The sequence below is a fragment of the Cornus florida genome, unplaced genomic scaffold (genome assembly GCF_030987335.1).
Source record: "Cornus florida cultivar Cherokee Brave unplaced genomic scaffold, ASM3098733v1 CherokeeBrave_3.0.0_Hap2_Chr09, whole genome shotgun sequence".
Classification (NCBI taxonomy): domain Eukaryota; kingdom Viridiplantae; phylum Streptophyta; class Magnoliopsida; order Cornales; family Cornaceae; genus Cornus; species Cornus florida.
In genome coordinates this window covers 97,052,119-97,069,623 of record NW_026775579.1, presented here as the reverse complement: position 1 = coordinate 97,069,623, position 17,505 = coordinate 97,052,119, and the positions used below count along the sequence as shown (strand labels likewise).

General features: G+C 39.0%; 1 protein-coding gene across 3 annotated transcripts in view; it reads right to left on the bottom strand.

The window, feature by feature from the left end:
• Nucleotides 1–17,505, bottom strand: part of LOC132275484 (uncharacterized) — a 43,262-nt gene that overhangs the window by 18,176 nt on the left and 7,581 nt on the right. For 2 of the 3 annotated variants that reach the window (XM_059777000.1, XM_059777002.1), the window contains exons 4-6: nt 12,179–12,260; nt 11,245–11,461; nt 178–242 (exon numbers count right to left, since the gene is read on the bottom strand). In XM_059777000.1, the coding sequence (XP_059632983.1) occupies nt 178–242; nt 11,245–11,461; nt 12,179–12,260 (364 nt within the window). The remainder of the gene's footprint in view (nt 1–177; nt 243–11,244; nt 11,462–12,178; nt 12,261–17,505) is intronic. The other variant, XM_059777001.1, reaches the window with a different exon arrangement.

Sequence of the window (17,505 nt, the reverse complement as noted above, 5' to 3'; positions counted from 1 at the left end):
ACTTAAATAAACAAACAGATGTTTTGCATTCACACGTTCTGCATGCTGCATATCGTGGGTGTTTCTGTGTTTGTGTGTGTACATGATTACATGCATGCCAATCAGAGGAAATATGTGCAAATGGGCATGGAAAACTTGTCTGAAAGAAGTAATGTAAATCTACTTTGACTGCATCACCTTGTCAGGCTTGCCCATCCATTTTACTTCACCGCCAAGTTTTTCATATTTCGCTGCCAATGTACCTAGAAAAATGAACAAGAACTAAATCAAAACAGGTAGAGACATACATACAGAAGCTTTAAAAACAAAGAATACAAAAAAACAATGGATTCGGTTCATGCCAATAGCACCTTCGAAGTGGTAGCGTAAATGCAAATGAAAAATTAAAACGTGTTATTTGGAGCATATGCTCATTTCCAACGAAGAAAAATCTATTTTTTATGACACGGACAAAACTGGATTAGCTAAAGACAATTAATACTAAGATAGATGGAAAAATAATTTTCAAAAACTATTATGTGAAAAATATTGTAGGGGAAAAAAAATAAAATAAAATAAAAATAGACTTGAAATGTTCAACATGTTGATTTCAGATTATGCTGAGCCTTCAACATGTTGATTTCAAATTATGCTGGAGAACTTGATAAAAGGAGGTCCTTGACAGGGTATGTCTTCCCCTCTTTGTGAGAGTGTGATCAATTGGAAGGTGACTTTGCAGTCCACAGTTGCATTGTCTACTACTAGGCAGGCCGCTACAAAGTTACATGGCTGGAAGGTTTGGTTGGTGATTTGGGGGTTGCAATGGGATGATTTGACTATGTTTTGCGATAACCATGACTAAAAATCAGATGTTCCAGACCAAGCACATTGATGTCAAGTTGCACTTCATCAGAGATGTGATGTGAAACCATAGTATTATTGTTGCAAAGCATAAAACGGAAGTGGAGATAAATAGCCCAAAGGGCTACATCACTTTTATAATACTCTCTCAATTCATACACCATACAATGGTGGAGGCTCCTTTATATAAGAGAAAAAATTATGACAATGAAAAGAATTAGAAAATAGGAAACAAGGAGGATTTTTCTCCATTGATTCCTCTAGTAACACTAAATCTTCAATAATAGGAAACAACATCAATTACTGAAAGATTTTCCTCCACTGATTCCTCCATTAAATCTTCAATACTCTCCCTTAAGTTGGAGCATGAATGCCCAACTTGTCATTGAGATAACGAGTAACAACAAGTGTGAACAATGAAGAGAGAAGACGAATAACAATGCTACCGAACACACCGACAGCCCAAACAAGTCAACAAAAAACTGCCGGAGGCACGGCAAAGGCGATGACAATGCTACCAAACACACCGACAACCCAAACAAATCGATAAAAACTACCAGAGACAGAGTAAAGACAAAGACAATACTACCGAACACATCAGTAGCCCAAACAAGTCAATAAAAACTGCCGGAGACATGGCAAAGGCAAAGAACATTACTGTCGAACAAACCGGCATCCCAAACAAGTCACAAATAGCACTGAGAAACCCTTAGTAACATTTCAGATGCTAAGGGAATACCCCAAAATAGGGGTCCAAACCTAGGAAGAGAAGTTAGACTCTGATACCATGTTGTAAAGTATAAAACCTCTGTTACATGGACTTTTCAAAAGTAGTAAAGTACCCGTATCAGACACATATCCCTCGGACATGGGTATGGGATATGTGTCCGACACTTTTGGTTGGACATGTACTTAAAAAGCATATCCAATCATTCAATTACATTATATTATTACTTTAAAATGAGTTAAATGTCTATATTGAACATTATATTAGATAAAAACATTACTCTACTCTAGAAAATAAAATAAAATAATTAATAAAATGAATATTTAGCCGTGTCCGTGTGTCCTTCTATTTGGAGATTTGACACGTCCGATGCATGGATACATACCTGTGTCCGACACCCGTACCCGAGTCTATGTAACATAGCATAAAACGGAAGTGAAAAGATAAATAAAACAAGTAGAACACACACATATTATGTGGTTCGGCCACTAGGGCCTACATCCATACAATGGTAGAGGCTCCTTTACATAGGAGAAGAAATTATGAGCATGGAAAGAATTAAAAAATAGGAAACAATGAGGATTTTTCTCCATTTATTCCTCTAGTAACACCAAATCTTCAATAATAGGAAACAACATCAATTACTGAAAGATTTTCTTCCACTGATTCCTCCATTAAATCTTCAATAGTTATTGTAGTGAGGAAGATTGGGACAACAGAAAATCCGACGGATGTGATGACTAAGGTCATTCCTACTATCGTGTTTGCATTTGTTGAGGCCCTTAGGGGCATGTGGAGGAGGCAAAAAGGAGTACCTGGGATTGCGGAGGTTGGCGGAATTCGAGCCAAGGTTAAGATTTGTGATGATGGAGTGCCAAGGACATAAATATGGTATTCATAGATTTAGAGAAGGCATATGATAGAGTGCCAAGGACATAATTTGGTGGGCTCTACAAAGAAAACAAGTACCTATAAAGCTTATAACTCTTATCTAGGGTATTTATAGTGAGACATTGACTAGAGTTCATACTATATGCAGAGATACCAATGAATTTCCTGTAAAAGTGGGAATACACGAAGGATCAGTATTAAGTCCATACCTATTTGCAATAGTGTTAGACGAAATATTAAAAATTAAAAAATTATAAATAAAAAAAAAAAAAAAACAGAGATCTTCAAGAAAACATTTTGTGGTGGATGACATAGTCTTAGTAGATACCTCTAGGGAAGCCTTAGCAACAAAATTGGAAATATGGAGAAAGACATTAAAAGCAAGAGACTTAAAAATTAGTAAAACTAAAACAAAGTATATAGAATGTAAATTTGTTAAAGTAACAAATGAGGACAATAGAAGTATCATAATTGAAGAACAACGAGTTACAAAATAGCTATTTTTATCTACAAAAAGATGGGGAGATAGATAGTGAAGTAGGTTTGGAGAAGGGTGAACAAAATGGTGGCAAGCTAGTGGCATCATTTGTGACAGAATAATACCAAATGTTTTAAAAGGAAAATTCTAATATTAACGATTATTAGACCAGCTATTTTGTATGCAGCAAAGAGTTGCAAGTTGAAAAAGACACAAGAACAATGCGTTCATGTAGCGAAAATAAGGATGTTACATGGGATGATAGGAGTGACTAGAAAAGATAAGTGAGAGGAACATGTGAGGGAAACATTAGGTACAGCGCTTATAAATGACAAAATTAGAGAAATAAACTTAGGTGGTATGGTCATGTTCATTGTAGATCCGATGATACTCCGTTTAGAAGAGGAAGAGTTGTTTGCCTAAAAAGTAAATGACCAAGAGGCCAACCAAAATTTACATGGGAGACAAGGTATATAACAGGAAAAATTAGAAAATCAGAATTCATGAGGCCAATCCCATCCATATGAGAGAAAGGCAAGGATAATGACAACGATGATGATGATATATATATATATATTGGCCCATCCATATGAGAGTAAGGCAAGGATAATGACGACGATGGTGATATATATATATATATATATAGAGAGAGAGAGAGAGAGAGAGATGGATCAAATGTGCAATATAACTATAACGTACCAGTATCAAAACAGGTTAACAAAAGGAGGTGATTCACCCTTTCTTCCATAAAAATGATCGACAGAATTTCCAACATCAAAGGAAATATTGGCTGAAGCGAAGTCAACTCTGTATCAGTATGGACCAATATGATTCTGTGACACGATTCACTAATATAGCGAGTTGGGACCAGATTGGCTGGATCAGTCCCATCCCACGAGACATCACTCTAGTGATGAGACATTTAATTTACTGCCTAAAGCATGACCCACACCCCCAATAAGGCTCTTGGTCCTTCCACTCCATAACACACTGCCATTGCAAGAGTTTTTACCTTATCTCCTCACTCTTTCATCTAAATCAAACCATAAAACGTTATTTTGTGTTCATACTTTTTACTTTTTGCCGCTCAGCCATTGGGTTGCATGTTTCATACTCAGGTATTATTAAAAAAAATTATATTCTATTCAAGTTCTCTGAATTTAGTTATTCATGGACAAAGCCATGAGATGCAAGATTGCTGAATCATGTCACAGCATCCAACTATCATGTTATATCATAGTAGACTTGTGAAATACTGCTCGTACTAATCTTTCAAACAAATTTTGCCTTTTGATTTATTTTGTGAATTAAATTTTAGTATTTCTAAATGTTTCATTATTTTTAAGGATTTTTAAAGCCTTGTATATAGTGTATCTAAGGTTTGTAAAAAATAATGGTGATGATACAGCACCCGACACAAGATACCACAGTGAATATCTCCAACTTCAGCTTTCATTTTTTATATTGGCTGTTAGTTTAAGTATTTTATTCAACATAATTTTCAAATATTTTGACTGATATGTTCCAAAAAAATATTCCATTTTTTAATCATTTTTATATATTTTAAAGAATTTGCATAACATATTTAAGTTAACTAGCACAAATTTTTAATACCGTATGTCTCAGCAACTTTTCTGTTTTAATCACATCTTTCAGCAATTTAAGTAATATAGGGGCCCAACGTCCCCGTTGGCCACACCTCCGACTAGGTCAGACTCGATACCATTTAACAGCCCCCACCCAAACCGACACAATATTGTCCGCTTTTGGCTCCCCTGGACTAGACTTCCCAGGAGGTCACTCATCCTGATACTACTCCAGCATAAGCACGCTTAACTACGGAGTTCTAATGGGTTCAAGACCATCATGGATTTAAAACGCGTTGTGTCATAGAAGGGTGTTGAACCTACATATATAGCACTTCACCTTCACCTTCACCTTCACCTTCCCCTTCCCCAAGCAATGTGGGATCATGACACCCGTAGCCTGCCATTGTGGTAGCTTGCCCAATGTCTTGCACCCGCCCACAAAAATCGTCAGAATCACCCCCCCATGGGGCCTGATGTCCTCGTTGGCCATACTTCCGACTGGATTCTTTCTCTGATACCATTTGTAACAACCCACTCCACCACATATTATGATATTATCCGCGTCGTGCCCGAGCCCGCACAGTTTTGCTCTTAGGTTTAACCCCAAAAGGCCTTGTACCAATTGAAGTGTACAAAACCTACATATATAACTGTTAGCGTATATGATAGCCACGATTTATGGAATAACTTACCATAATAGCAGAGATTTGATTATGCTATAGAATATGCTTTAGAATATGTTGTGATTTGATTTAGTTTCATTTCTTGTAATTTGAGCATGTGCTCTTTTTATCTATAAATACTAGAGATGTGAACGAATGACTCGTCTCATTCAAGCCTCTACACAATTCTCTCATTTTTCTTCTTTTTATATTTCTACTTGGTATCAAAGCCAACACCTTTCCACACCTTTCAGCAGCCTTGCTACTTGTGCGACAGCCACCTTAGGTTGTTTGACATTGTGTGACGCTGCCTACACATATTTTTCTGTGCTGCTGTTTTGTGATCGAAGACCGGTATTTTTAAGTTTTGCAATTTCTTTTTTACTCTTCTAGGGTTGGGTAAATTGGGATAGTTGGTCTCCAACACCTAGAAGGGCTTAGGTAATAAAAAAAAATTAGTCTATAAAGAGGTTCCGGATATTAAGAAAAAGGCCGTCTGGCTATATGTAAGCGGGCAGTGCTCCTTAAAAATAGTATGTATTTGGATTTTTCGAGAATGGTCTGAGGAGACATTGTTATTGTTTATGGTCTGAGGAGACTCTTTAATTTATTAACATAATTTGTGATGTTTTTGGAGTTTTTTATTGTCGTGTGACAGATTATGGCAAATTCAGGGTCCTCGACTGTTAATTCTCTTGGCTCAAGTTCTTTGGGTGGTGGTGCCATTTTTCCCACCAACTCATCAAAAAATCCACGACTTCAAATCACCACAGTGAAGTTTGATGGTTCCGACTATTTGATTTAGGCACAGTCTGCCAAGATGTTCATTGGTGGCAAAGGCAAGATTGGCTATATTACTGGTTCTGAGAAAGAGCCAGCTGTGTTAGAGAAGGAATATCCACAATGGTTTGCAGATAACGCTATGGTTATATCTCAGCTAGTCAATTCGATGCAACCAAACATAACTGTTGGCTATATGTTTATGAAAACTGCTAAGCAAATTTGGGATTCAATTCAACGCAATTATTCTTAAAGGCAGAATAATGCACGGATTTTCCAGCTAGGGCGAGATATCACCAGGATTTCTCAGGGTGACTTGACAGTTTCAGGTTACATCGCCAAGCTTCGTGCTATTTGGGAGGAGATCTCATATTATGATTCCTTCCACTCTTGGAAGGATCCAGATGATGCAGTTTTATATGTAGGGATTGTGGAGAAGAATTCGAGTGTTTCAGTTTCTTGCCGGGTTGAACAACGAGTTTGAGTATACTCGTGTTCATTTATTATGCTTATCTTCATTCCCTACTCTTGAGAATGCATACTCCTATGTGTTGTCAGATGAGAGCCGTCGGACTCATCCATTAGGTGTTGCTTCTGTTGATCATTCTGCTATGGCAATTCGGGTTCCCAACCTTTCAGGAACTGCACCATCCCAGTCAGTTCAGAGCTATACCACCGGTCCTCCTCTGGGACGACGTGGATGGTGTGACCATTGCGGAAAAATTAGTCACATCAAATCTCGTTGTTATGCTCTACATGGATGCCCATCGCAACAAAAACAACAACCTTGATCCTCTGCACATTCTGTTACACAACCAGTCTCGTTGTCAACTCTTGATAACTTTGTCTCTTCATCTTCTGCCACAGTTACCTTGACTCAAGCTGATTTGGACAAGTTCAAACAATTCTTCAACCAAATGGAGGCATCATCTCAACCAACCTCAACTTATGCCTACTCAGATACTACTGCGTCTGCACATAGCGTATCTACATCTTCGACACCATGGATCATTGATTCTGGTGCTTCAGACAATATGACTGGTATATCCTCATTCTTCCAATCTTATAGTATCCGCTTTGGCCATCGCAAGGTATGTCTTGCGGATGGTTCTCCATCTTTCATTGCTGAGAAGTGTCACATATCAGTTACTCCTTCATTAACTTTGTCAGATACACTTCATGTTCACAGTTGACTACAAATCTTATTTCTGCTAGTAGCATTACCAAACAATTAAATTGTAGGGTAACGTTCTTTCCCTCTCGTTGTATTTTTCAGGATCTGATGTCGAAACGAACGATTAGCAATGGGCGTGAAGTGGGCGGTCTAAACCTGTTGGATGCTCCTTTGTCACCTCAAGCACATTCAGCTTCATTTCCTAATTTTGTTTCATCTAATAAAGCCCAGCTTATGCGTTGGAGCATACATTTAGGACATATTTCTTTCGATTATTTAAAACATTTATTTCCTTCCTTATTTTGTAACGTGGCAGTGTCAGATTTATCCTGTGAGACGTGTCATATGGCTAAACATGTTCGTTCCAATTATCCTGCTAGTAGTAATAAATCTGCTTTAACACCTTTTGATCTTGTTCATTCAGATGTGTGGGGTCCTTACCCAGTTACTTCGAGTCTTGGATTTCGATATTTTGTGTTGTACATTGATGATCATAGTCGTGTTACATTGGTTCATCTTATGAAAACCAAAAATGAGGTGTACACCATTTTTAAAAAATTTATGACAATGGCTCAAACTCAATATGGTCGTACCATTAAAAAATTCCGATCTGACCAGGGTACGGAGTGCACTTATGGGGAGGTACAGCAGTTATGTACAGAATTTGGGATTGAGCATCAGATGGCTAATGTTAAAACTCCTCAACAAAAAGATCGTTCTGAGAGAAACAATCGCCACATCCTTGACTTAGCCAGAGCAATTTGCATTGGCATGAATGTTCCCCGAGAGATGCACTTCTTACAGTTGTTTACATCATTAATAGGACTCCTTCTAGGGTTCTTAACTTTGCAGCCCCACTCTCAATCTTACATCCCAATTCATCTCTTTTTTTGATTCCTCCGCGAGTCTTCGGGTGTGTGTGCTTTGTTTAGCAGTTAGGGCATAGCAGTTAGGGCAGACTCGTACAAAGCTTGACCCCAAGGCTTTAAAGTGTGTGTTTTTGGGTTATTCTCATTCTCAAAAAGGTTATAGGTGTTACCATCCTCCCAGTCGTCCACGGTTTATATCCATGGATGTTTCTTTCTTTGAGCATACACCATACTATAGTGGTTCAGTTGGTTCTCAAAGTGAATGGTTCCCATTGAATATAATGGATGATCACCTTCTTCCGTCTTCAACTCCTCTACCATTACCTGTTTCGTCTTCTATGATTCCTCCTCGTGATAACCCTCTAGCAGGAGGAATTATTCCTTTTCCACAGGTTTATAGTCGGAGACAACAGGTACAAGCTTCTACTCCCATGATCGACTGCTTTGTTCCTTCGGCACCAGCTTCACCTTCTCAAGCTATTGTTTCGCTTGATGATCGCCCCATTGCTCTTCGAAAGGGTAAACGTTCTTGTACATACCCTATTTCTAATTTTGTTTCTGAATGTGCTCTCACCCTCCCATTGGAGTTTTCTTGTTTCTGTTGCCTCGGTTCCTCTTCCTCTAGTGTTGCAGATGCATTAGCACAACCTCAATGGCGTGATGCCATGACAGAAGAACTACAAGCACTTGAGAAAAATTAGACTTGGGACATGGTTAAGCTTCCTATTGGACTAAAGGTTGTGGATTGTCGTTGGGTGTTTACAGTTAAGCATAATCCAGATGGGTCAGTTAGTTGCTCGTTACAAGGCCCTATTGGTTGCCAAGGGTTATGCTCAAACTTATGGCATAGATTTTTCAAGTTGGCGGGTCGTGTTCGTATCGTGTCAGAGCATTGGTATTCTGTTATATAGGTCAACACCACACGACACAATTATTATTCATGTTAAAAAACCTGACATGAACAGGACACGATTATTACACGGGTAACACGACACGACACGCTTAACATGTTTAATAAATGTATCAAGACTTGACACAACACGAAAGGACACGACAAGACATGTTTAAGTCATTTCTGACACAAACACGACACGTTTATCTGACACGTTTAGTTAAACGGGTTAATCGGGTTATAAACAGGTTGGTAGGTCAAACATGAATACGACACGATTAATTACAGTGTCAATTCAGGTCGACGAGATTACGACACGAACACAATTAAGCCAAACCCAAACCCACTTATCTCATTTCTTGTTCGAGTTGTGTTAGCGCGTCGTGTCAAATATTGCCATCCCTACTTTTGCCCCTGTTGCCAAGATGAATACCATCCGTGTATTATTTTTCATTGCTGCAATTCGATCTTGGCCTCTATTTTAGTAAGACGTCAAGAATGCCTTTCTTAATGGTGATTTGCAGGAAGAGGTGTACATGGTTCCTCCTCCAGGCTTTTATTCTCCTGCTCATTCTTATGTCGTATTTGTCGTTCTCTGTATGGACTCAAGCAATCTCCTTGAGCTTGGTCTGATCGCTTTGGCACTGTCATGCACAAGTTTGGTTTCCATCAAAGTGTAGCTAATCATACTTTGTTTTTACGCCATTCAGACGGTAAGACAGTTGTTCTCATTATGTATGTCGATGATATTGTTCTTACCGAAGATGAAACTACTGGAATTGCTAAGGTTAAGAATCTTGGCCGTCAGTTTGAGATTAAAGATCTTGGTCCCATACAGTACTTCTTGGGCATTGAGGTGGCTCGCTCCAAGGCTGGCATTTTCATCTCTCAACACAAGTATGTTCTTGACTTGCTTTCTGCTTCTGGTTAGCTTGGCGCTCGTCCTGCTAATACTTCGATTGAACACAATCATCGGTTGGCTGATTCTAAGGGGGAGTCGTTGTCATATGTTGGTCAGTATCAATGACTTGTGGGGAAGCTCATCTTTTTATCCATGACTCGACCTGGCATTGCTTATGTCGTGAGTCAATTCATGCACTCGTGAGTCAATTCATGCACACTCCTCGTACCCCTCACCATGATACAGCTATTCAGATCCTTCGCTACTTAAAAGGGTGTCCAGGCCGTGGTATTTTGTTTGCCAATCATGGTCACTTACGTATTGAGGCTTGGACAGATGTTGATTATGCAGGATTAGTTTTAGATAGGAGGTCAACTTCGGGTTATTGTACCACTATTGGTGGTAACTTGGTTACTTGGCACAGTAAGAAACAGGATGTTGTCTCTCGATCTAGTGCAGAGGCAAAATATAGGGCTATGGCTCTTGGGGTATGTGAGTTGCTATGGCTGAAAACCTTGATGACAGACTTGTGCCTTCCAGTGTCGCTTCCATTCTCACTCTACTGCGACAAGAAGTCTGTCATTAGCATAGCAGCAAATCCCATTCAGCATGACAGGACTAAGCATATAGAGGTGGACCATCACTTCATTCGAGAGAAGATCATCTCTGGTCAAATTTGCACTCCATTTGTCACAAGCTCTCAACAGCTTGCAGGCATTCTTACAAAGAACGTCTGCAAGATTGTGTTTGAGAATGCATTGTCCAAATTAGGCGTGTCAGATATCCACGCACCAACTTGAGGGGGAGTGTTAGCACATATGATAGCCACGATTTATGGAATGACTTACCATTATAGCAAAGATTTGATTATGTTATAGAATATGCTATAAGTGATTCATCTCATTCAAGTCTATACACAATTCTCTCCTTTTTCTTCTTTTTATAGTTCTACCATAGCACTTTCCCTTTCCACATTCGGGCAATGTGGGATTGTGCACCTGTAACTCACCCAGTGTGATAGTCTGTCAGTGCCTCTTGCACCCGCCCACGAGGTCGCCACATATTATCTCATACAATCACAATATTTTATAATAATTTGAAACAATGGTTTTATCTCGTCATACCAATCTAACAACCATGAAGTAATCATTGTGTCTTGCAGATAGCTATCTAATGAACAGAGAGACAGAATTAGAAAAAAACTAAGGAGGCAATAGAGGAGAAATTTATTTGCCAAAAACCTAATACCACTAATATGACTGTCAAAACTATGCACACATTGCATGACTTTCCAAATCTAAAAGAGCCAATAATAAATTCAATAACGGACATTTTTATTTTCTCATTAATAATAAAATAAAATAAAAATAAAAAAAAATAAAAAATCAAGTATCAAGAAATTTTACAAGCTAAATGATCACATTGTGAATAACATCTTTACCAGGCATGACTCGCAAAGCTCTAGCCTCAACAGTCACAAAATCAGGATTTGCTACCACCATAGGGATTTTTTTAGCTACACATTGCTCCAATATTTTTTCAAGATCCTCAAGCCCCATGGGAAGTGCAGCACCAGACGGAAGTCCCAAAGCTTCCGTGCCATGGGCCAAAACAAACTCAGCTTCTTCAACATCATCCACGACTTGTAACCCGAGGCCCTATAGCAAGAAACTTTTATACATAATTAACAACTAGAAAACTCACTGTTAGCATTCAAACATCCTGTCAATGTTACTCATTTCGTTATCTTGTAATTGAAGGTACCCTTTGTGTTATGACATTTCTACTCATATCTATCAGAAATCCAAAAAGAAGTTTTCTCTCAGTTCTTTACTGACACTTATGGTTCAAATGGACCTTATCAAATAATTCTGTGTGGTGGTAAATGAAGCAGGCAAAATAAATGCTCAAATATTGATCATTCAATGTGGAAAGGCATTTTAAATTTCAGTAATTGAATGAACACCTACATTTAATCAGATGTTTAATGCAGATCAACAGAAAGAAGTCTTTCTTAATATATAGGTTGTTAACTTATCGCTTTTCCTACCATTAAAACTCAATACATTGGTTACCCTTGTGCGCTTCCCTGACCTTGTAACATGAAATTTCCATAGGTTAAAAAGGTTTCATCTATAAGATCTGCCAGTTCAAAATGATATGTTTTAACAACCTTCTCAGAGAGAGAGAGAGTTGTCTAGCCTTTCCTTACTTGCAAGAAGAGAGGTACTCTAATCTTGAAAGGAAAACATAGAGAAAACAGATTGCAAAGACTACATATAAAGGAAGTCACACAAAAACTGAAAAACAACTTTTAAAATTTGGAGGAGAAAAATGGGGCTGATTATCTTAAAAGCACTTGGACATTAGCATACCTCAAGAGATATAGCACCACGGTCATTCCAGGTCATGTGAATGCAGGACCTTCCTAATGTCGCAAACCAAGCATCATCTCTCCTGTCCGTACCACATGCCACATGAAACTATACCTCTAAAACATGGAGATTCAAAAGTGCTAAATGCAACATAGACAAAACCAACAATATAACACCAACTAGAAGAATGCTTATACATGTTATATTATGTACAAAAAATTTAGGGGGCTAAAAGTAAACACTATGCGATGTAGTATATGATTACAACAAGTAAACTAGAAAATGGAAAACATATTTCCAACAGCTTAAGCTTTTAGGTCAAAAGACAAGTGCCCGGCCCATTACAAGTGGTATCAGAGCCAGACAATGCCTTTGATCCAATGTCACGCTAAGCAACTAACCAGGTGGAGTCCAAGTCCATGTCATTAGTAGGTCTCGCTAGTGTAGGCAGCTGCCGCATCTAGGACGTTGCAAGTTTAATGTGGGGGAGAATGTTAGAGGGGTCCTGTCCCACTTCGGATCCGGATGGGGAAGGACTTGAGCATATTGGGATTGCGTGGAATGTGCATTTTCGGCATTCATTTCAAGATTGGGAGTTGGACGAGGTGAGCATTTTTCTGGACCAATTGTATCAGCAGGAAGGAATTGGCATGGATTCCCTCTTCTCACGGTCGTTTTGAAGTAAGATCGTTATTCTTATGTCTGTCTAATTTTGTCAGCTTTGACTTCCCATGGAAGACCACATGGGCGCTCTATGGCTCCTACTAGGGTGGCATTCTTTGTGTGGACCGCTGTTTGGGGTAAGATACCGACGACTGATAATTTGAGGAAGAGGGGAAATTGTTTTGTTAATTGGTGTTGCCTATGCAAGCAAGATGGGGAGTAAGTTGATCATCTCCTAATGCATTACCCTGTGACGCACGATTGTTGGAATCTTATTCTTGGATTGTTTAGCATGCGTTGGGTAATGCCACATTCTACTAAGGAATTGATTCATGCCTGGAGAGGATGTCGTGTGAGTAGGGGTGTTCGTGATTATTGGAGAACTGTCCCACATTACGTCTGGTGGTGCATCTGGAAGGAAAGAAATAGTAGAATGTTTGAAGGGAAGGAGTCGTCTACAGCGACACTGAAACTTGTTATTATTCGTTCTCTCTTTAGTTATGTGAAGAGTTCCTGTTCCTCTTCTAATGATTTAATTTCTTTTTTTGATTCTTTGGGGCCTTAGACCTCGATTCCTCTATTGTTTAAGGGACGCGTTGCCCTTTTGAACGCCTTTTTTTAATTCATTATTACTTATCAAAAAAAAAGGACGGGCATGAAGCACTATACAATAGCTTAACTTTTGGGTCAAAAGACAAACGTCCAGCCCATTTAATTAGTGTCCTCTTGAAATAACTACTAAAGCTAATGCATCTTGATCCAAAGTCGCAAATTTTAAACAGTAGGTGAGCTGTGAGCACATCTCCATCCAGACATTCTTTAGGAATATAATTTCTCCAACAAGAGCTCCAGGAATTTTTATTTAAACAGATCCTGAACCAAAAAATCCCCATAAACTTTGATGTAGAGAAAAGTAGAATGGCAATAGCCTCAAAAACTATGCCATCAAGACTCTCAGCATGATACGGAGTTGATGTTGTATTCAAATATGCATTACTATTCAAGGTATTGCAATAATATAAAAATAAATAAATAATAATAATAATAAATAAATAATTGAAAAAGGAGATTACAAGAATATCATGAAACTGATTTTTTTTTAATTTATATATATAAATAAATAATACAATCTAACAGGCAATTGTGTATAACAAATGACATCAAAAATATCAACTATCAAGTGTTATTGGAATTATTATATGGTATCCTACTACCAACAAACAGAATGAGAAATTGGATATTATTTAAAAAATTATATAAATATACAACCTAACAATTAACTGTGAATTACCAATGCCATTTAGAAATATCAACTATTGACCATCTAGCATTATTAGATTTATTATCTAGTATCCTATTATCAGTGATTCAACAAACAGAATATAAAATAGATAATTTATGTATTTTAAAAAATTAGATAAGTCCATAAACCTAAATGACCATCTATTAGTAGAAATTATATAATTTCTTACTCGTTCTTGGATTTAACAAGTCAAGTACATATATACCCATGTTATAATATCTTATGTTCCAATATTTCAACTAGAATTCGTATATTGAAAATATAAACCTCCATAAATACATGCAAACGTAAAAATCATAAAATAATGGAAAAAGTAAACTAAAACATCCTTGAAACTTACACCTTTTTATTTTTCAATCTATGACAAATGAAGATAAGGTGAAGCTTTTGTTGCACTTAGAAAGAGTTGTAGAGCTTTTTTTTCTAGATAAAATAAGGTAAACTCAAACAAAAATGAATGCCCACTTTCTGTATGTTTACAATAGGAATTAATACATTTTTTTTTTTTTTTTTTTTTTTTTTTTTTTTTTTTTTTTGATAAGTAAGAATTTATTAAAAGCGCTAAAAAGGGGAGCGAAGCCCAAAGAAAACAAAAAGGGCCAAAAGGCGCCTTAGACCTTCAGAGAGGCCAAGAAAACAATGATTTCCTCCATAAATCTATAATCTGTCCCTGAAACCCAACAAAAAAGAGTAGAAATAACAGAGAACTTAAGCATAGAAATAGGCTTATTTTTCCCGTCAAAATATCTCCTATTTCTCTTGAGCCAAATACACCACCAGATACAAAGCGGCGTAGCCCTCCAAGCATCCTTAACACCAACCCCAACAGAGACGCCTCTCCAAGCTTCAATCAACCCTCTAGAGGAATAGGGCATGGCCCAATGGACCCCAAATAAACGAAGCATCAAATCCCAGCAGTCTCTGGACATACTGCAATGTAAAAGGAGGTGATCAACTGATTCCTCATTACACAAGCACATATAACAATGATTGACCACCACCTGATTCCTCCTCCTCAAATTATCCTGGGTTAAAATCTTACCCAGGACAGAGGTCCAAGCAAAAAAGGAGACCTTGCGGGGAGCCTTAGAACGCCAAATAGACTTCCAGGGGAAGAGTTCACCTTGACCATCCGAAAGACATCTAAAAAAGGACCTAACCTCAAACCGGCCTTGCGAGTTAGGAATCCATAGCCACCCATCTGGCTCTCTAAAAGAAATCACCTAGCTATACAAAAGCTCCAGAAAACGAGAAACATCCTCGATCTCCCAATCCTGAAAATGCCTCCTGAACTGAACATCCCAAGTCAGTCTCCCGTTATCAAGATGATAACAGTCAACAACCATGGCTTGTCGGTGAGAAGCTATCCTATAGAGCCGTGGGAAAGCAAGAGCAAGAGGGAGCTCCCCACACCAGAGATCCTTCCAAAAACTGATCCTCCTTCCATCTTTAATGCGAAAACGAACATGCTTGCAAAAGTCATCCCAACCACTTCGAATGAAGTTCCCTACTCCCACCCCCCTTGGACCACGCATCACCCAAGAGCACCACCCCCCACGACCTTCCCCAAACTTGCTAGCAATAACTCTCCTCCATAACCAATGCCTCTCGATTCCAAACCTCCAGAGCCATTTACCAAGGAGAGCCTTATTAAAAGGCAACAACCTCCTTAACCCTAAGCCTCCAAACCGAATTGGACGACACACTTGATCCCACCAAACCAGGTGAAACTTGAAACCGAATTGGACGACACACTTGATCCCACCGAACCAGGTGAAACTTGAACTCTCCTCCCCCCCCCCCCCAAAAAAAAAGAAAATTACACTGCAATCTTTTAATTCTCTCAGCCACTGAAGAAGGAATCTCAAACAGAGATATCAAGTATGTAGGAAGGCTAGAAAGAGTGCTCTTAATCAGGGTAATCCGACCCCCCTTAGATAAGTACTGCTTTTTCCAACCCGCCAACCTCCTTTCGAATCTGTCCACAACCGGATCCCAACTCCCCACACATCTGGAAGGGGCTCCCAAAGGCAATCCTAAATAAGAATTGGGAAAGGAGCCAGTGCAACATCCAAGGATCTGAGCAAACAACTCAATCCCAGGACCATCCCCAACAGGCACAAGAAGACTCTTGCCTACATTAACCTTAAGGCCAGAAACAACTCGAAACCAAATCAAAACGCATCTCAAATACCTCAGCTAGGACGCATCCGCATCACAAAACACAATAGTGTCATCTGCAAACATCAAATGAGAAACCTCCAATTGACTAGCAACATCCCTGCCCACCCGAAATCCACTCAAAAAACCCAGCTCCACAGCCCTCTTCAGCAATCTACTAAGAGTCTCCATCACAAAAAGGAACAGGAAAGGGGAAAGCGGATCCCCTTGTCTCAAGCCCCTCGAGCTAGAGAAAAAACCTGTTGGCGCTCCATTCACAATGACAGAGAAACGAGCACTAGAAATGCAGAAAAGAATTCATCTCCTCCACCGCCCACCAAAACCCATCCTCTCTAACAGATAGAGAAGGAAACTTCAGCTCACATGATCGTATGCCTTTTCAATATCTAGCTTGCAAAGAAAACCCGGAACACCACTGCTCAAGAGGGAATCAACACATTCACTAGTAATAAGAACTGAATCCAGAATCTGCCGACCTCCCACAAAAGCATTCTGAGAGTCAGAAATGACACCATCCATCACCTTCTTCAACCTAGAGGCCAAAACTTTTGCAATCAACTTGTAAAAACATCCCACCAAACTGATAGGGCGAAAGTCTCTAACATCCATTGCCTCTCCCTTCTTCGGAATAAGAGCAATAAAAGTTGCATTCAAACATTTCTCAAAAGAGCCCTGCACATGGAAGGCATGAAAAGAGGCCATCACCTCCTCACGGACCACCTCCCAACACTCCAAAAGGAACCTCATAGAAAAACCATCAGGTCCAGGAGCTTTATCCCCATTACAGCTCTTCAAAGCAGAGAGAACTTCCTCTTCAGAAAAAGGCTCCTCTAAAATAGAGCACTCCTCACCCGAAATAGAATCAAATTGAAGCCCATCCAGCAAAGGGCGCCAATCGGCTGACTCAATGAACAACCTCAAAAAGTACTCAGAAAAACTCTTACATATCTCCTCCTCTTTACTAATCAACACCCCATCCACCCTTATCCTCCCAATGTGGTTGCCCCTTCTGTGAGCATTGGCGAGCCTATAAAAGGATTTAGTGTTATTGTCTCCTTCCTTGAGCCACGAAGCTCTAGATTTCTGTCTCCATGAAATCTCCTCCATCACAGCAATCTCAGCAAACTCTGCTTGACACTCCACCCTCCTGAGCTTCAAAGGACCCGTCAAAAGACCCTGA